At 38.1% G+C, this 19,905-nt stretch overlaps 1 protein-coding gene across 1 annotated transcript; it reads left to right on the forward strand.

The window, feature by feature from the left end:
* Nucleotides 1-5,484: 5,484 nt before the first annotated feature.
* On the forward strand, nucleotides 5,485-11,544 carry LOC148364528 (class E basic helix-loop-helix protein 40-like). Its single transcript, XM_088338670.1, has 5 exons — nucleotides 5,485-5,745; nucleotides 5,816-5,879; nucleotides 6,092-6,199; nucleotides 7,653-7,776; nucleotides 8,309-11,544. The coding sequence occupies exons 1-5, from the start codon at nucleotides 5,699-5,701 to the stop codon at nucleotides 9,214-9,216; spliced, it is 1,251 nt and encodes a 416-aa protein (XP_088194796.1). The 5' UTR covers nucleotides 5,485-5,698; the 3' UTR covers nucleotides 9,217-11,544.
* The last annotated feature ends 8,361 nt before the right edge of the window (nucleotides 11,545-19,905 follow it).

Consider the following 19,905-nt stretch of genomic DNA (forward strand, 5'->3'; position numbering starts at 1 on the left):
TGATTTACGTCCTCATCCATGTCATAATCGAACCATTTTTATTACCGAATGCCTTTTGTGTGACAAACTTATGTAACCGCACTATTATCAAAGAAAAAAAAGTATGTGAATTTCAAAGGAGGAGTAACCAGTTATCAAAACGTCAATTCTCCGTAGTTTGTGGTCCCCGCCTTGATCCATTCATGTTGACGGAATTCAGCCTTTTTATTACAATCGTATTAAAAAAAATTCCCGGTAAACTTCAATTAAAGTTTCTGTTTTGCTTAGCATTGAATCCAAGCTCTGGAGTAGCAAAACACTTCAGGTTTAATTGGGCAACTAGCATTTTTCTGTGTTCTCTGCACACAGCGTTGCCAACACATTGTACAATTACTATTCTTAAGTCGATTCAAGTCATGTTTATTTGTGACGCCCTTAATCACAAGGAGTCTCAAAGGGCTGCACTGACCAAAAAGTAATTGCAAACTACGGACTATTACTACATCATCCCCTGATCTAAAACCTACATGAGAATAAGGAAAAACTCAACATGAGGAAAATGAAGAAACCTAAAGAAGGGACCGCACATGAGGTAATCCCTCTTCCAGGATAATGATGCATTAACAAACAATACACAGACATTGTCAACGTGAAATATACATCATGCATAAGCTATAGAATAGAAATGTGTTTTAAGCCTAGATTTAAACATTTCCAATGAGGTTGCAGATCGAATCTCAGCAGGCAGAGCATTCCACAACACCAGGACCCGAATGGAGACGTTCTGGAACCTCTGGATTTCTTCTTGGCTCTTGGTATCACTAGGAGACCAGCATTTTTAGAGCGAAGGCTCCGGACCGGAACATAGTGGGGAATTCAATCTGAAAAAAAAAAAATGAGGGAGCAAGTCCAGGCATGATTTTGTATAATTCCAACAGAACCTTAAAATCACATCTTAAGCTAACAGGGAGCCAATGCGGGTTAGCTAAAATCAAACTTTCTTGTCTTGGTTACGTAAGAGCCTCCCTGAAGCATTCTGTGCCAGCTTCAGGCTCTTGATGCTGGACTTTGGGACACCGGAGAGTAGTACATTACAGTAATCGAGACTGCAGGTAACAAACGCATGAATTATAATCTTTACAACAGACTGATAACAACATTTTTAAAAGTAAAATAATCATTTTTCAAAGTAATGTTTTATTGGCTCGCTAGTAGATCATTTTGCTTGTTTTATTTTATTTTTTTACATTACCAAAAAAACAACACGTAAATAAATTCATATAGCAAATAAGGAAATTAAAACTAAAATTGTAATTAAAACGCTTATTTAAAACATCCAAGCACATTTTTAAAAGTAAAATATTATTTAAAACACTTCCGCTTAATATAGTCAGTATTTTTCTTTCTTGACCCAAAAAAAAACAAATGATTTTTTTTTACAAGTCAAACAAATGATTAAAAGCAGTAAAGTATTCGAAATACTTCTGCTCATGTTGCTTGTTCTAATTATTTCTTTTTTTTTTTTAAATGTCACTTGAATCTGGTTTTAAAGATAAAAGCGTATTAAAAGCAAAGAAAAGTATTTAAAACAATTTAGAAAGTTGTGCTTCCTTTATTTATTTTTCTTGCTTTACAAAAACATGCTACTTAAATTAATTCATTTTAAACCATTAAACTATAAAAAAAAACACCATGTAGATGAATTCATTCTTAAAAAATTATAGCACAGAAAAATAAAAAATAATATTATTCTCACCTTACAAAATAAAATTACCGTTGAATAAATTATATATTTTTTAAAACATAAAAGCAGAAACATTATATCCAACACTTCGGGTAGTTGTGCTTATTTAGTTATTGTATATTTTTGCTTTACAAAAAATAAAAATGAAATTAATTCACTTTAAAACATTCGAGGACATTTTTAAAAGAAAAAAAATGAAACAATTCAGAAATTTGTGCTTGTTTATTTTTCTTGCTTTACAAAAAAAATCTACTTAATTCATTTAAACAATTAAAGCATAAAAAACTCATTTTAAAAAATTACAGCGAATCAAAATAAATACATTTTATAAGCACTTCAGTGCTTGTTTGGATTATTACTCTTCTCACTTTACAAAATAAAATTACAGTCAAAAAGATTCCATTTAAAAAAAATGAAAACAAATTAGAAGCAAGCTATTTAGCATACTATCTAGCTAGCTTTTTACATTTTTTTCATTTTGTCTAGCTAAAATGTGGCCTTTTTTTGCTAGTTATAAACTAAATTTTGGCCTCCTTTCCAGTCTTTAACACTCTATCTGGGTACATAGTTGGCTTTTTACTCTTTTACTTAGACAGCTAGCCCCCTTTTAGTTATTTTTTTTAACCTGTTTATCTTTCTAGCAAACTATCAACCTGTCAAGCTATTTAGCAAGCTATCTAGCTAGCTTTTTACATTTTTGCATGCTATCTAGCAAAAATTTGGCCTTTTTCTGCTAGTTATCAAGCTAAGTTTTGGCCTCATTTCTAGCTAGCTAGCTTTCTTTAACCCTCTATCTGGGTATATAGTTGGCGTTTTACTCTTTTAGCTAGCCCCCTTTTATTTTATTTTTACCTGTTTACCTTTATAGCAAACTATCAATCTACCTCTTTGGGTATTTAGCAAACTATCTCGCTAGCTTTTTTAGTTGTTTTTGCATGCTATCCAGCTACAATGTTATCTTTTTTTGCTAGTTATCATGCTAAATTATTACCTCATTATAGCTAGCTATCCAGCTTTCTTTATCTTTCCATCTGGCTATGTAGTTGGCTTTTTACTCTTTTACTTAGACAGCTAGCCCCCTTTTGGTTATTTTTTTTTTACCTGTTTATCTTTCTAACAAACTATTAACCCGTCAAGCTATCTAGCTAGCTTTTTACATTTTTGCATGCTATCTGGCTAAAATATGGCCTTTTTCTGCTAGTTATCAAGCTAAGTTTTGGCCTCCTTTCTAGCTAGCTAGTTAGCTAGCTTTCTTTAACCCTCTATCTGGGTATATAGCTGGCTTTTTACTCGTTTACCTAGCTGGCTCCCTTTTATTTTTTACCGGTTTAACTTTATAGCAAACTATCAATCTATCTCTTTAGCTATTTAGCAAACTATCTCGCTAGCTTTTTAATTTTTTTTTGGAATGCTATCCAGCTAAAATGCTATCTTTTTTTGCTAGTTATCATGCAAAATTATTACCTCCATTATAGCAAGCTATCCAGCTTTCTTTATCTTTCCATCTGGCTATGTAGTTGGCTTTTTACTCTTTTACTTTGATAGCTGTCTCCATTTTAGTTTTTTGTTTTTTTACCTGTTTGTTTTTGTAGCTAACGATCAAGCTACCTTTTTAGCTATTTGGGAAGCCATCTAGGTAAGTTACTATTTTCTACATTCATATCCTTTGTGCTAATCAGTAACATGTAGCTCTCGCCTTGAGAAACGTTGGAGATCCCTGCCATTGGGCTACAGAACTAAATTTTCCGTCGGCCTTCCTAAATGAGTCAAAAATTGGTCGGCACCGACTCTTCCCATTAGCTTCGGCTGAGTTCATATAGCTTTCCCGCACTGTGCATTTGATGACAATTGTTGCTAAAACGTGACATGTTTCACGTCGTTCTCTTCACAGAGCTTTAGCTGTGCGTGCACATGCATGAGCATGAAGGCCACCTGTTTGTTTTTTTTCTTTTTTTCTCCTCGAGGCGGCTGCGTATAAATGATGTCCCAAAGCCGGTAGGCATAAAGGTCGCAGGTGGCGCCCGCCGTGTGTCGAATGTGCTCAGCCGGCTCAGCAGGCTCAATGCTCGCCATGAGGAGATCAACGTGACACTACTCCACAACACAAACACTCGCCTACACGCCTCAATGCACGTGTTTTTGTGAGAGACTACCTTTTGCAGTTTTTGAGACAGCGTTTGAGGAGTAGCTCATACTTGCTCTCACGTATGATCATATACTCTCACAACTATACTCTCGTACAGGCAAAATCTTACCCATGTTCTCATACATACTACTGCTCTCGTACATACTACTACCATACTCTCTCACACATGTTACACATTATTGTATTCTCTCTTATTTATTACTATACTCTCGCATACATTAGTAAGCTCTAAAACACTTTTTTTTCTTTTCTCTTGGCTTTTCAAGATATTTTCCTTTGCTTTTTTTTCTTTTGTTCTCTTTTTTTGTCCTTTTTTCTATATTTGGTCTTGGGTTTTTTCTTTATTTTATCAGGGTTTTTAGCTTTTTTTATTCTCTTTTTTATATTTTCCTAGATTTTTTCCAGCCTTATTTTCTTCTTTCTTCAGTATTTATTTTCTAATGATTTTTCATACTTTTTTTCTCGCCTTTCATTTTTTTCCTTCTTTTTTATTTTCCCTTTTGTTTTTTAATCTTTTCTTTTTGCCTCATTTTATTCTTGCTCTTTTTATTTTTCTTTCTTTGTCTTTCTTGTTTTTTTTTGTATATATTTTTCTTCTTTACAAATGATTTTACTTTTTTGCTTATTTCATGTTTGTTTTTATTTGTTTTGCCTTTTTTTAATTTCATCTTTTTTTATGTTGTTTTCTACATTTTTAGTGTTTTGTTTTTGTCATATTTTTTCTCTCTTATCTTGTTTTTTTCCTAGCATTTTTCTTATTATCTTTTCTTGCTTTTTTCTTTTTTTTATCACTTTTTTTTCTTTCTTTTATTTAGTTAGCTCTTTTTTCTTTTTTTATAAAGTTATCTAAGAACTGTTTGTATTTGGATTAAATCAGGGGTCTCAAACTTGCGGCCGTGGCCCAATTGCAGCCTTCGGTACGATAGTTTGTGGTAGTTTATATAAACCAGCCCACCTGAAATAATGAGTCACCAATTGCTGATTTATGTATTAAATTCATATACATTTGTGATGTAATTCTTATTTTAGAACTTATTTTCTGTAGAAGTTGTTTTTAAAAGTGTTTTAGGTGTCTTTTGTGGAAAACACAATTTGGCCCCAACTTCACCCAGACCCTAGCTCTGGTGACCCCCATAGAAATTGATTTTGAGACTCCTGGATTAACGCAACAAAAAAGAGCTATTGTGAGTCGAAAGAGCCGACTCTTATGAATAAACCGAGTCGAAAAAGCCGGTTCTTCAAAAAGAGCCAGAATTGACAACATTGTGGGGTTGATGTTGCGTTTTGGGAGATTGGATTTATCATCTTCGTTTTAGCATTTTTGACTAAAAAACTAATAGGAGTATGTTTCCTGGCAAGTGAATGCGAGTTAATATGTGACCACCATATCTTCACTCCATTCTTGTCGAAAATTCCCCACAAAAACAAAGCTTCCCTCCAATCCGTCAGCACGTTTCCGAATCTTCAGTAGTCAATCTCGCCGCCTTGTTGCCATACACTTCAGCATGGTGGTACACGGGATCGGCAGGCCCCGCCCTATTGTTTGACGTCACCCACTTTGTGCCCACTCAGGAGCCGGGACTCAAACAAGTAGGCGGGGCTTAGCGCGAGAAGACAGCGCCGCTTGACACGTGAGCTTCATGTGACGAGGCTGGCTCAGGCTGAGCGGACAAGACTTGATTTCTCCTTTGAATCCCTTAACTCAAACTCTTATTTTTTTCCCCGCGTGAAAAAAACTCCAAAGACTGAAACACAAAACATCGTCAGCGAAAAGAGTTGTTTTTCAAGGCGTAAGTTTTGATCTTTTTATATTATTTTTTTGCATCTCAATGGAGCGAATTCCAAGCGCGCAACCGCCTCCTCCCGACATGCACAGGTAAGTTCCAAAAAGAAGAATATTCCATTTGAATGCACGTTTTATATATTTATTCTTTCATTTCCTGCAGTATGGATTTCCCTATGTACGCTTATAAACCCAGACGAGGAATGAAAAGAGGAGAAGAGAGCAAGGTATTCATACCTATTTTTTTCCAGTTTAATTTTTGAAAGCGAATTATTGAGAAGGGCGTGTGAAAACGAGTCTGGCAGCAGTCTTGTGGTGTTAGTGCAATAAAGGCTTGACCTAATTCCTGCTATGACATAACTGCTCATGCATCTTAGGGAGGCGGGGGGTGCAAATTGAGTGAGAAAAGTCCTAAATTTTGTGACGTTTTCCTTCCTAGGAGACTTACAAACTCCCTCATCGCCTCATTGAGAAAAAAAGACGCGATCGGATAAACGAATGCATCGCTCAGTTGAAAGATTTGTTGCCAGAGCACTTGAAACTTACGGTAAGTTTTTTTCCCCTTCCCTCGCGCTCTTCTATGAAATGATTCTTTCTCTTAACGCGCCACCTAGTGGGCCGGCAATAGCGTTACATTGGCGTCTGGATTAGTCCTACTCCTAATGAATGGGGGGTTTATTGGGGAGAGCAATCCTGCCATACAGGGGCGATTTTAGGTTCAGAGTGTTGGGGGTGCAAAGCACCATGGGCGTAACCATCCTGTTTTTTTTGGGTGCTTGAGCACCCCCAAATCCAACAGAAGCACCCCTAAAAAATATTGCATATTTTTCTTCTGTAGCACGGGTGGGCTTAAATATAATGCAAAAATTGTAGATAAAATATGAAATATAAAAAAGTAAAACGTAACAAACAAGTGAACAACTCAGCGTAGATAATACTCCTTTGCTTTGAAATGGTTGAGTCCATTTGATTCCCCCCTCCCTCCCTGCTCCCCCTTTTGCTCGCAATTGTCACTTGAGGCATAGCGGCGGCGTCTGTGGAGACACGGTGAGAGTATGTTATTATGGAATCCCAAAAGTGCCATAATTCAACTAAAAAGGAAAATAATTTAAATGAAATCTTAGCTAATTTAATTTTACATGCTGTTATATCACTTTATGTGTGGTCGGGAAGCGTTTGAGAGCGATGCTAGTAATCCAATGGACTGAACCATTTCAAGGCAGGGAAATATTTCAAACGCTGCGTTGTTCTCATTTTTGTTTTGTTTAACTTTTTTTTAATCCTATGTCTAAATAAAAGAATACATATTCATGTATAATGAACACCTAGATCATTTATGTAATACCTAAATAGATGACATAAATATAATTTATTCAATTACTTATGCATTTTGTCATTAATTTCTCTTTAATTTGTCCTGTTTTTTCACAACAAAATGTTATTCAAATAAGGGGGTGGGGCAAGCTGGCTGAGCTTTTCAGCAATTGGTTTATCAACTAGTGCACTGATAAACAGCGATGCCTTTTTTCACTGATCAACCAATAGGCAAAAAACTCTGTCAACTCGGCCGCCTCCCTATTCAAATACAATTTTGCAATTTCAAAATACAATGCAAAATAAATACTAAAATAAATAAATGTCAAAATCCAACACAAAAAAGACGAAGATTCACATCACGAATTATATAGCGCAAAAAAGGCTAAAATAAATAAATGCCGTGACATACACGACTAAATATTTGACAGTTTGCACAACACAATAGATAACTCAATATACGACAAGTTACACCACAAAACGGATAAATAACAAAACGTACGTGACAAAATACACACCCAAAACAAATATTGAAATAAATGACACAATGCAGTAAATGAATAATTTATCTTTATATGGTATATTTTTAGGCATTTATACATTTCTTTCTACATGCGTCCTTATCGTTCAACATTTTATTCCGAGCCCATGTGATTCATTTGTAATCTATTCATTTTTTTGTTCAGACTTTGGGCCATTTGGAGAAGGCGGTTGTTCTGGAGCTTACACTCAAGCATGTGAAGACGCTCAGCACGCTGCTGGAGCAACAGCAGCAGAAGATCATCGCTCTGCAGGGAGGCGTCCATATTGGTAAGCCAGCCCAATGCATTTTTTGTTTTTTCTCTTTGTGCGGACACGGGGTGTGATGTCTTAGAGCTAGCACCAAAAATTGGTTTGCAACCTCTAGGCTAAAAGAGATGTAACATGAGTGTATATACCGGACATATATGTTCTGTTTTGTTTTTTTACAATACTGCAAATTTGCCAGAAATAAACGGACGTTAAAAGAGTTTTTTTATACGCTAGTGTTAACACAACATCAGTTTAGTGTTTTATTTATTCAACAACAAAAATTGAAAAGTCACGATTATACTGGACAGTAAGGTGCATTGGATTAAAACTACTGAAAGAGGTAGGGTTGCATGAAATATAAATAGATTTAAATCAAAAGAATTGATTTCTGGCCAATTTGGGTTTTTTTTGGTGCACCTGTAAGACTGCAGCTCGTTGTTTTTATCTTGTGCTTCTCACAGCATTGTCTTGTGACCCTCATTAAATGATGTGGTGGGCTTGAATGAGTGTAAAAAAAGTTTTTAAAAATGTTTCCTTGTTGGGTCTACAGAGCGACCTGCCGTCGACCAAGAAAAATCCGAAGAGATGTTCCGCTCGGGTTTCCACATGTGCGCTAAGGAGATCCTTCAATATCTGGCGGGCCGCGAAAGCGACGGCGACTTTGCGCCCGCGCACGTCATCAACCACCTTCACAAAATGGCCGCCGACGTCCTGCAAAGTCCCAAGAGACCCAGTTCGCCCCTCAGCCCCCCGCCCAATGACGACATCCCTTCTTATGGGCAAAGCGCACACAAGGAGATGCCCACCGGCTCTGCCCCCAAACCCAGCGAAGGCTACGGGCGGGTGCCTGTTATTCAGCGAGCGCACGCGCCAACCGGCGGGGAGCAGAGCGGTAGCGATACCGACACCGATAGCGGATACGGGGGCGAGCTGGAGAAGAGCTCCGCCCGTCGCCCTGATTATTATAACCAGGTGGGGAAGCGAGGCATAACGGAACGGGGCGGAAACGATGTCAAACAGGAAGATGTAGAACCGAGACACAAACGCGCCCGGGCTGAATCCTCCGAAGACGAAACGCTCTCGGGCGGCGAATCTTCAACCTCGTCCTCCTCCAGCGGTTACGGCAGTTACATGAACGTGTCCCCCGGCCGCATGAGCGTCTCCCCCAGCCAGCCTCCCCCGCCTCCGCACCCCCTCTGCATGCCCTTCTACCTCCTGCCCCCGTCCGCCGCCACCTACCTGCCCCTGCTGGAGAAATGCTGGTACCCGGGCGCCATGCCCATGCTGTACCCTGGAATGGGCGGCCCCGCCGTTCCCAGCGAGAGAGCGCCCCACATAGTCATGTCCCCCAGGGGGGGCTCCCCCGCCCCGCCCATGTCCCAGACACCCATGGACTCCCCGGCTCTGCTGCAAGCGCTCAAGCAAGTACCCCCTATCAATCAGGAAACCAAAGACTGAGCCGTCAAATCCCTAGTGACTGAGCCGTCCTGTCGTCTTTTCTCGACTTTCCGTCTCGGGCAGGAATTCAAGAGTTGTGGCGACGATGATGGAAACGGTTGAATGTTCAGTTCAAATGTAGACATGCAGAAAAGTGACAATGTAGGGGAAACATTTTGGATAGGAAGTTTCGTAACTATGCTAAAACGGTGGTCGGCAACCACAAGGCCACAAACCGGTACCGAAAGAAACAAAAGTTGCCTTATTTTTTTGCTTCTGCCGCATTTATTCATGTATACCCCCACAAAAAAACTCGCCGTTATGAAGACGCTTTTTTTAAGTGACCGTATTTGAGGAGTGATTGATCAATCAACAGATATCGCTGATCACATTTGTTCACCATTGTATGCAATGGGAATTGAACCCGGGTCACGACAGTGAAAGTGCAGAATTGAAACCACTAGCCCACTAGGATGGCAGATGACATAAAAAAGGCATTCGATTTCATCACACTATTTTCAATCATGGTGCCACGTTTGTACAATGTTGTAATTGAGCATCATGGGAATGAGCTCATCCAAAACGTTATACAAGGTGGTACTGTTAGTTTACTCTGAATTTTACGTACATTCAAATTAAAAACAAATTACAGCGTAAAGGTATTTTGTAGACACCTTATAGTCTGGGAAATACGCTACCTTTTTAACTTCTACTAAAGGTATTTTGTAGACATTTCCGTTTTTAGGCTCACCTTAGAGTCTGGGAAATACGGTACCTTTTCAACCTCTAGTAAGGGAATTTCCCAGACATTTCAAATCATGGAATTCCATTTGAAAACCTTTTTTGCTAAAGGTATCACGATGAGAACGTATTTCTAAATATTTTCAAACATATGTAGGCATTTAAAAGTATGTTAAATTACATTAAAACACTCTTGTAGGACAGTATTTCGCTGCTTAATATACTTGGTAGTACTCACTATTTCATCCATACGTACATTTATAAGTATTTTCAAGTACTTTAAAACCCTTTAGTAGGCAACTCGTCCACTATACTTAAATACTTGCAAATTTGGCCAAACATTCTTAAAAACTTTTTAAAGTATTTATTATTATTGACAAGTTCACTACTCAATAAACTTGAACGTACTTGCAAATTTGTTCAAATGTACTAAGAGAACTTAAACTTTTAAGCTAAGGCTTAAAGGCATATTTTCAAATGTCTCACTGCAAAAACGATTACACTTCAATATATTTTTAATGGGCCATTTGTTCAAACATTTTTTGAAACGTTGAATGTTTAACCATAGTTCCAAAAATGAATGCCAAAAGTGTACTCACTAACGCTACAGGTTTACGTGTTAGAATACTGTTTTTTCCCCCCATTGAAAACGCTAGCAATCTTTAAGAAAAACTACTGCTTTTTCAAATTTAAACAAAAATATTTAGTGTTTTAGTCTTTGGTAAACTTGGCACGTCTGATTTTAAACAAGCACATGTTTTTGTTTTAAATAATCCGGTAACGGATTGCATCCTAGTAGGCCAAACACTCCATCAATTGCGGGTAAAAATAGAGTACGCAATAACATCTTCTCCTTTTTAATGTGAAAAGGTTGCCATTTATGAAAGCTTAGTCCATTTGAATGCAACCTTAATCTGAAATGTCCAAAATGCTTCTCCACCATTGTCACTTCTGCTAGCATACAAGTGGACCTTACCCGACACACTTAACGCACGTGCGCACTTGCTTGAATGTAACGAAAGACGTTTCTGATGCTGCTCTTGGAGTCCAAAAACCGGCGCATTTTCATCGAGACATGCCATTTTTCTTTTGTAATTTCTTCTCCTACACCAAATGCTAAGATTTCACCCAAAGTTCTCCACGTGTTCGACACCCCCCGCAAAAAAAAAGTCTCGATTGTGCTGATATTGTCGATCCACGGATGGATTTTCATGTTATTATTGTGGATAGTTGTACATTTCTATTTTTGATACGTGTTGACGCGCTCTCGTCTGTACAAGTGTACATAGCGTAGCAAAGTGCTGGACCTGGCCCGCGTACTCCACATTTGTTTCTGTTCAAGTCAAACCTGGAGTTTGTTCTTGCCGTTGCCTTTTTTTTGTAACCGTGAAAAAGACGAGAAACTACGAAGAAGGTGGCGAGGTGGAGAGAAGTTGAATGTAAAACGTTTTAACAGAGGACTAGTTTTCTAAAAGAGAGAGAGGTACTTGAGATTTTATATTTTGGGACCTACATGGAAGATGATTTTTGCTGTTTGTACATATTTTGTCTATAAATGTTGATATACAGCATAAGTGTATGAATAAAGTATTTTTTTTCCTGTGGAAACTTGTCTTGAGTGTTTGAAATTGACTAAATATCACCACTAGAGGTCGCTGAAGCTTGTGCATTCGAAACTTGAGCGATACCATTTCTCCCAATAACTGCTATAGTCACCCACTGACACTAGCTCTGACCAACTCCAGCTATTGGCTCTTTTCAGCTGCTTCGGGTGCATTCAGTTCACTCGGTCTTCTGTTGCCTGTCGGGGGAAATTCTGGTTTTATCTTGCAGTATTTTACTGCCCCTTTTACTGCCCCTTTTGTTAGTTTTTTTCCAATAAAGACTTAGACAAGCTCTCACCAGCTCCAGCTACTGGCTCTTTTCAGCTGCTCCGGATGCTTCTAGCTTGCTCTGTACTTTGTGATTGCTCACAGAGACAAATCATAGTTTGCTCTTGAAATCTTCTACTAGCCTTTTTAGAAACATCTTCCGCTAGCCGTGGAAACTTCTCTTGACTGTTTGAAATTGACTTATCACCACTAGATGTCGCTGAGCGCGTGCATTCCAAGCTTGAGCGATACCACTCCTCCCAATACCCGTTGAAGTCAGCCACTTACACCAGCTCTGACCAACTCCAGATATTAGCTCCTCTCAGCTGCTCCGGTTGCACCCAGTTTACTTGTTCTTTGGTTGCCCGCGGGTATAAATTCTGGTTCGATCTTGCAGTACTTTACTCCCCTTTTTAGTAGCTTCTGCGCTAACCGCTAAAGTCAGCCACTTACACCAACTCTGACCAACTCCAGATATTGGCTCCTCTCAGCTGCTCCGGTTGCATCCAGTTTACTTGTTCTTTGGTTGCTCGCGGGTATAAATTCAGGTTTGATCTTACAGTACTTTACTAACCTTTTTCATTAGCTTCTGCGCTAACAGCTAAAGTCAGCCACTTACACCAACTCTGACCAACTCCAGATATTGCCTCCTCTCAGCTGCTCCGGTTGCATCCAGCTTTCTCGATCTTTGGTTGCTATAGTTTGATATTGTTGTATTTTAATGCCCTGGGTCGAAGCTTAGTGGTGAAATGATTACACACTGTCACTTAAATAAGATATTTATTTTTAAACGAGTAATTTTTACATCACTAGGGGGTCGCCATACAACACATACTACGGCTTTAAATTTGAGAGCGCAGGCACGGTGATGTAATCGTGGCGTGGCCGGTGCAGCAGGTCGGGCACGTTCACGTTATGTAAGCGCGCTCCCGCGTCCCTGATCTCATCCGGGTAGGAATAGAGCGACCGTGGCTCGAAATGCGCGTGCATGAGAAAGCGTGTGCACGAGAGAACGCGTGCTTGTCGTGTCTCGGTTACGCGGAAGAGACTGAAGAGTTTTCAGATCTGTATTTCTCGCTGATTTTAGCTTTCTTTAAAGGGACAGTATGTCTTATTTAGCGCCTACGGGAAAATAAACAGAATTCATTAAAAAAAAAAAGATTTAAATCATAAATGAAATACAAATGTAGGCGTAGAAAAAAACATGCATTCATTTGTAATGTTTCTGTAGTATTACTGTAGTACTACTTTTGTTTTAATTCCATAGTGGTATTTTGCAGTAATCCTCTAGTAGATTGTTTACACTTTACAGTCATGTTTTGATCAACTACTAGCGGGTCAAATTTTGCCACAAATACGCGGAATACTAACAATTCCAAAGTAACGAAATAAATTTAGCAAAGGCAGATACAGTATTACTTTTTTTCTTGAAAATATTTTACATAGTACTACGAGTTGAATAACTAGCATACTCATAGAGCCAAACAAGAACACAGAACTGTAAAAAGATATCTTCCTTGTGTATTGGAGAATTTATATCAGCCGTGTCGAACAGGCGGCCCGCGGGCCGGATTAGGGCCGCTGAGGGATTGAAGCCAGCCCGCAAGACAACGGTCAGAGAAGTGCAAGAGAAAAACGAGCCGCAGGTCGAAATGTATCCACTTGATGTTGCCATGCCAGGTGCCTCTCACAAACTTTGCAAGATTTCTTCCTCTCTCTCTCTCTGTCTCTCTCTCTCTCTCCATCTTTGTTCCTTTTCTCTCTTTCGCTTTGTGTCTTTTTACCTTCTTTTGCGCTCTCTTCCTTTTCTCCTTTTCTCTCTCTCTCTTGCTTTCCCCTTATCTCTTTCTGCCATTATCTCTTTCTCTCCTTCTCTTTTCTCTTCTTCTCTCTTTCTATTTTTCTTTGGATTTCGTTCTCTCTCTCTTTCTTTCCCCCTTTCTCACTATTTCTCTTCTTATCTCTTTTGTTTCTCGCGCTCTCTCCCTCTCTCTCTCTCCCATTTGCTTTCTTTGTCCCACCCTCTGTACATTTCTCTACCTCTCTTTCTCTTATTTCTCTCTTTTTTTTCTTTCTCTCTAATCTACTAGTCCACCCCCCTCCCCCCCGAGAGAATGATTGTTCTATCGTGTGGCCCCCCGAGTTAAAATGAGTTTGACACCCCTGATTTATATCCATATTTGATTTATTTATTTCCAGAATTGCACAATGTTGCGCTTAATTTCATTGAACTATTTTCTGATGGATTTACAAATATGAAACGTTGTGTTTTATTTGTTCTCTAAGTTTTTTTATTATATAATCATCATAGAGTGCCAGGTCTACTCTTGTTGTAAACAACGTAGTATCTAATCCGGACAATTTTATTATATTACATAATAGTCAAAAGTTTAGGAGGGGTTTAAAATTGAGAAAGAGGCCCCCTCTAGCGGACAATCTAGACCATTACATTTTGTGTTATTTTTGCCTCCACCTCAAAAATATCTAATATACCGCCTATTCAAACTAAATGCTGTTGACTTTTATTTTTCTAATCAATATTTAATCTTTCCATACAAATTGATCTTATTTTAAGACCACTCCATAGAACACGGAATGAAAATAATAGAAGTGTTTTTATTGTCCTAGATAACAGCATACGTTCAGTATTGTAAAGTAGAAAACCATATATACTATACTGAAAAGTATTTTAAAAAGTAGTAAAAAAAAGTACTAGAAAACGTTACAAGAACTAGTCAAAAGTCAGTAAAAGTATAAAAAAAGTGCTGTAAAGTAAGAAAAAGTACTGAAAAGTACTAAAACAAAGTTTGGACAAGCACTGACGAGTACTAAACAAACTAAAATTTAAAAACGAAATATGGACTGCAAATAATGAAAACGTTTTGTAAGCATCAACTGTATTGAAAGATACTAAATAGAAATGAAAAGTATAAAAAGTACTGAAAAGTTTATTTACACGAAGTACTTAGGAGTATGGAAACAAACTGAAATGTATGATTAAATACTATATAGCATGAAAACGCAATAGTAGGGATGAAAATATAAAAATGGACCTGAAAAGTCTGAAAAAAATAATAATAAACTGTATAAAAAGCAAGAAAAAAAATCAAAAAGTCTTATTAGAAAGCCTGAGAATTGAGGCTGTGAATTTACTACCACCCAGTGGACAAGTTCAAAAGTGCAGGCTGATTTTTTTTTGTCATGTGCCTCTTTTTTTCGTGCCGCTTCAGTGTTTTCTCGAAGGCCGGATTCAATCTGTTGGTGGGCTTGATCCAGCCCGCAGGCCATATGTTTGCCATCCCTAATTCATTTTAAATCCAGACTATGTTGGCCAATCGAATTTAACTCAAAGGGACATTTTGTTGGTTAGCGCCCCCTGGTTGTAAAAAAAAAAAACCTTAATCATTAAAAAAAAAAACTATTAATTCGAATAATAAGCAAAAATACACTTACTGTCATATAAACGTGCATTTTTTTAAATACACTTGGGTGAAGAAATTTGGATTTGTTTGCCTTACCTCGAGGAAGCTGACATGATTGTCTGCCATCTTGCTGCTAAGGATACTGAAAAAAAACCAAAAGCCTAGTGAAAGGCTGGGCCAAAATTATAATAGAAAAACTGTGCTTTCAGTTACTTTGAGTCTCCGTAGTTGGTATTCTTCCTTTTGCTTTGTAGCACTCGTTTTCGGTAGTACTACACGATATAGCAACATTCAGCGGTCAAACATTACACATTGTCCCTTTAACGAGAATGAATCAAAAAGCTGTCTTTGTCTCTTTCTCAATGTTTACTATTGCACGGTATTTTACAGACTATCAGGCGCACCCAATAACCTATAATTGACCAGAAATTCGAAAGTGCGCCTTAAAGACCGATGATTCGGTAAATAAGATCCGAAATTGGTAATGGCAACAAAATTTTTTTAAGAATTTACATTCGGTATCTATTTAAGAAAGCTGTCTCTCTACCGGTAACCAGCACCAATCACCTCCCTGCTCTGTCACTGCACCATGATCTGTTCTCGTTTACCACCAACTGTTCTGAATTACCTGCAAATCAAGCTCTGTATTTAAAGCCCTGCCTTATAGCCTACCTTTGTCAGATCGTCTGCAAAGCCAACACCCGGAACCTGTTTGTCTGCGCTTTGACACTCTGAACCTGTTTGAACCTTCTACCTTCTCTTCTGCCCACGTCTTCCAGACTGGTGTTTTACCTACTCCGAAAGCTGGCACACCAACCTTGTTGCTTGTTTTCCTCTTCGTTCCATCTTTCAAGCCATCTTCCTTAAAGGTAGTTCCAAATCTCCACAAGATTTCTCTTCACTCCAAGACCCTTTCGCCCGTTTTCCTCATCCCTAGATAAACTTTCTTAACGTGACACAATTGCGGTGCTCGTCTGTTTGATCCGCGGCACATCTATTTGGTTGTGAACCTAGATTTTCTAATATTTATGTTCTGTGAAATAGGTTTTTTTCTGTTTATTTCAGCCAAACGTAACTCTTACTGTAATTTTAATGTAATGCACCTTATAGTACGGTGCAACTTATACACTATCTTTCACAAAGGAATACTTTTAAAGGTGTCAAGAAGTAAGATCTTGAGCCTGAACTACAGTCTGACCAAAACATTACGGTCACATTAAATGTGACATTAAGTGCCGGTGCCAGCCAATTTTTTTTGCTATTTCGACTAAATTTTAGGTATATAGACAGGGTTGGGTAGGGTTACTTTAACTGGATTACTTTCAATTACTTTTGGATTACTCCAATACCAAATATGCTAATAAAAGACAAAAGAAAAGTAAATATGAATACAATTAAGACTCACAACATGTGGTAAGCTTTCTCTCCTGGCTTTGATCTCTTTGATCTCTGGCAAAACTAACATAAAGCCTGCACAAAATTTAGTAATTTTATTCATATTTAGTTTCTTTTGTCTTTTATCAGCATATTTGGTATTGGAGTAATCCAAAAGTAATCAAGTTAAAGTAACCCTACCCAACCCTGGACATAGATAAGCTAGAACAGACATCTTTCCTTAGGAAATAGGACGCTTCTAGATTATATTATGTTGTAAACAACTGTAGAACATAGCTATATTTCTTAGAAACACTATTTTTCAAGAAAACTTCTGAGAAAAAAACAGCTTATTTTTAAAGGATGAATTTCAAGCACAACTTTCACTTTTGTGCTGTTTTTTTTTTGCATTTGTGATACCTCCAATATCTGTACAATGCTTTCTATAAACAAAATAACATTTCATTACAAGGACACTGAACTCATGCATGGACTTTACAAGATATTTTCAGCCTAAAATGTTTCTGGTGACATGATTACACGATTCGGGTTGTCATGGCGAACGTAGACGAAAGATATTTGCTCTCTGCCCCGACGATGACCAAGTGAATCTTATCTTTCTTAGTAAGAATGACACTTTGAAGTGTTAAACCAGGGGTCGGGAACCTTTTTGACCCAAAGAACCATAAAAGCAAAAACTGTTTTAAAAAGAAATTGAGAGAGCCACCCCATATATTTTCAGACAAAATTGAAAAAACTGCCAAACACGCTCTCTAGACAAAAGCTAATTCTTCAGCACATTGTATTTTACTGTGTGTCATTTGATCATTGAATCAAATGTATGAAATGATAATAATGTCAAATCCTCTGTCTCAAATCAATGCACCGGTAAATATGCCATTTACAATTCGTCTTCCACCTTCAGTTAAGAGTGTTGAGGCAATTTTTTTCCATGAAATTTGTCCTTAATAACGGTTTCAAAACAATGTGCATGCAAAGTTCTTTTGTAAAAGATGTCACAAATTACTGCAAACGATAAGCATATCGTCATATTCACTTTCGGTGTAGACTGCACTGAGCGAGAGAGAAGGAACTGCGTTGTGCTGTGTGCAGGGATCCGCCCACCTGTACTGCTCACCCAATCAAAGTCGTTTGCCAGCGTTTTTATTTATCAATTTAAATGGTTTCTTATCTAACTTCTGCACCAAGTTGCTTCGGCCTTATATGGACCGAAATCGGGATGAAATCACTTGACTTTGGAACGCCACAGAGAGATGTGCAATAGTTACATTTTATTTCGGAGCCATATGCACTCATGAAAAGACATATATGGCTCCCGAGCCATAGGTTCCCTACCCTGTGTTAAACTGTCCGAACTTATATCTTCACTTTAATCACCACGCTGCGCGTACGGGGCATATGGGCCGCCGACCATATGGTGTCATACGGGGGATACAGGAAACAAAACAAAACACAAAAAAGATCAAAGACACTCCTGCCATTTAGTGGTGATTTATCATACTGAACTCATTCCCAGAGGCTTGATACTTACTGAAGATCTGTGCCAAAGCCATTAGAATAATTAACAAAAAACATTTTTACATTTTGGCACTCAGGGACAATGCTTATGAAAACGTTTTTATACGTTATGACACTAAATGAGTTAAAGACATACTGCTGCTCTAATTGACGGTTCAACCCGTCAAAATGATGGATGGCCTTAAAATTGTCCCGTCAAGTCTTAAAAAAAATCCGTTTATCATGAAAATTTGTCAGACACAAACATAAAAGGTGTAAATGTTTATACAGTCTTTTTGAACTTTTAGTTAAAAAAAAAAAACATTTTCGTTGCAAAAGGCAGACTTTGTTATCATAAATCAGCTCTCCTCCTGAGTCCTCACAAATGAAATTTTAAATTATTTGTTTGCATCGGGCTTGGTCCTTCATTTCCAGAAAATGGGTTGGACTTTAATACCCAATGGCCTGAGTTCGGGCTGGATTTTTGAGGCCTTATCTTACCTTTAGCATATTACAATCAGGTGTGCCTTATAGTCCAGAAAATACTTTAATTGTTTCAAACTAAAAGCAGGGTCAGGTGCAGGGGTCAGCAACCCATGACACACGTGCCAGCAGTGGCACGCGAGGGGTTAACTAGTGGCACGTGAGTGCACGGCAAAATAATGCAAATAATAATGATTTTTGTAATTGTGCGCCGTGTTTACGGGAGCGCTCCTTTTCAGTTTCGTGTGAGAGTGCGTGTCTGTGCCGCGCCTCGCCTCACAGAGGAGAGCTCCGTGTTTTAACGCAGCCAACAAAACACTTGCGCGTGATAAATGAACGGATCATGACGGCTCCTCGAGCGAAAAAAATCTCCTTCTCTCCAGCCAGCGTGGACAGACGAATGAGGCTTTGAGCAAAAAATAACCGTGCTGTTTTGTGCATTATGCCTCGAGAGCGTTGCACCTCGCACAGCAAGTGTTAAACGTCAGACCCTGGAAACCTTTGTCACCGCTAAAAACACAAGTCCTCAACATTGTTCACTGCATAGCAAAGCACAGAAAACCATTTACTGATGGCGATTATTTTTAAGAAGCGTGTGTGCGCTGTTATTTCAAGTTTTGATATTTTCTGCAACAAGATATCATTGACGAATGGTATGGTAGCTGTCCATAGCACTTGTTTTTTTTTTGATTGTAGTTCATTGTTAATGAAGAATGGTCGATTCTGGTTAATTCTTGTGGAAAAAAGTTAAAGTCATGGATGGCTACAGGCCTTTCCACTAGTTATTCACATTCATTTTTAGTTGATTGATGAACAAGAATAGTGGAAGATAAATTGGTCAGTTATACCAGTGTTTTTCAACCAGTGTGCCATGAGACCTTGTCTAGTGTGCCGCTGGAGTTTTATCTTTCAAATAAATCAGGCCATTATTCAGTAATTTTCCAATCTCAGACGAGGAACTGTAATAGTCATCCATATTGGTAGGTGGCAGTCGATTTTTATATACTTTTTATGTACCAATTATCTGCTCTTGAGGTAGCACAGTACATTTAGTAACCTAATTTGTTTGACAAAGCGGTTTAAGATTGCACTGTAAAAAATAACATAAAATAAAAAAGAATGATGTGCTTTAAGTATTATTTTCTTTTTTTATATACTAATTATCTGCTTATACGGTAGTACAGTGAAATATTTGACATACATTCATTTTCAAACATTTTTGACGGACGGAGTGGCTCGGAACTTTTCTATGAATAAAAGTGTACCTTGGTTCAAAAAGGGTTGAAAAACACAGAGTTTTA

Source organism: Urocampus carinirostris, chromosome 6 (genome assembly GCF_059441175.1).
Source record: "Urocampus carinirostris isolate Australia breed hairy pipefish chromosome 6, RoL_Ucar_1.0, whole genome shotgun sequence".
Lineage (NCBI taxonomy): Eukaryota > Metazoa > Chordata > Actinopteri > Syngnathiformes > Syngnathidae > Urocampus > Urocampus carinirostris.

Bases quoted from the DNA above. Each gene is read 5' to 3' on its own strand.
- LOC148364528 (XM_088338670.1), top strand. From the start codon at position 5,699: ATGGAGCGAATTCCAAGCGCGCAACCGCCTCCTCCCGACATGCACAG. The intron at 5,746-5,815 runs GTAAGTTCCAAA...CATTTCCTGCAG, and splicing joins CCTCCTCCCGACATGCACAG to TATGGATTTCCCTATGTACG. The intron at 5,880-6,091 runs GTATTCATACCT...TTTCCTTCCTAG, and splicing joins AAAGAGGAGAAGAGAGCAAG to GAGACTTACAAACTCCCTCA.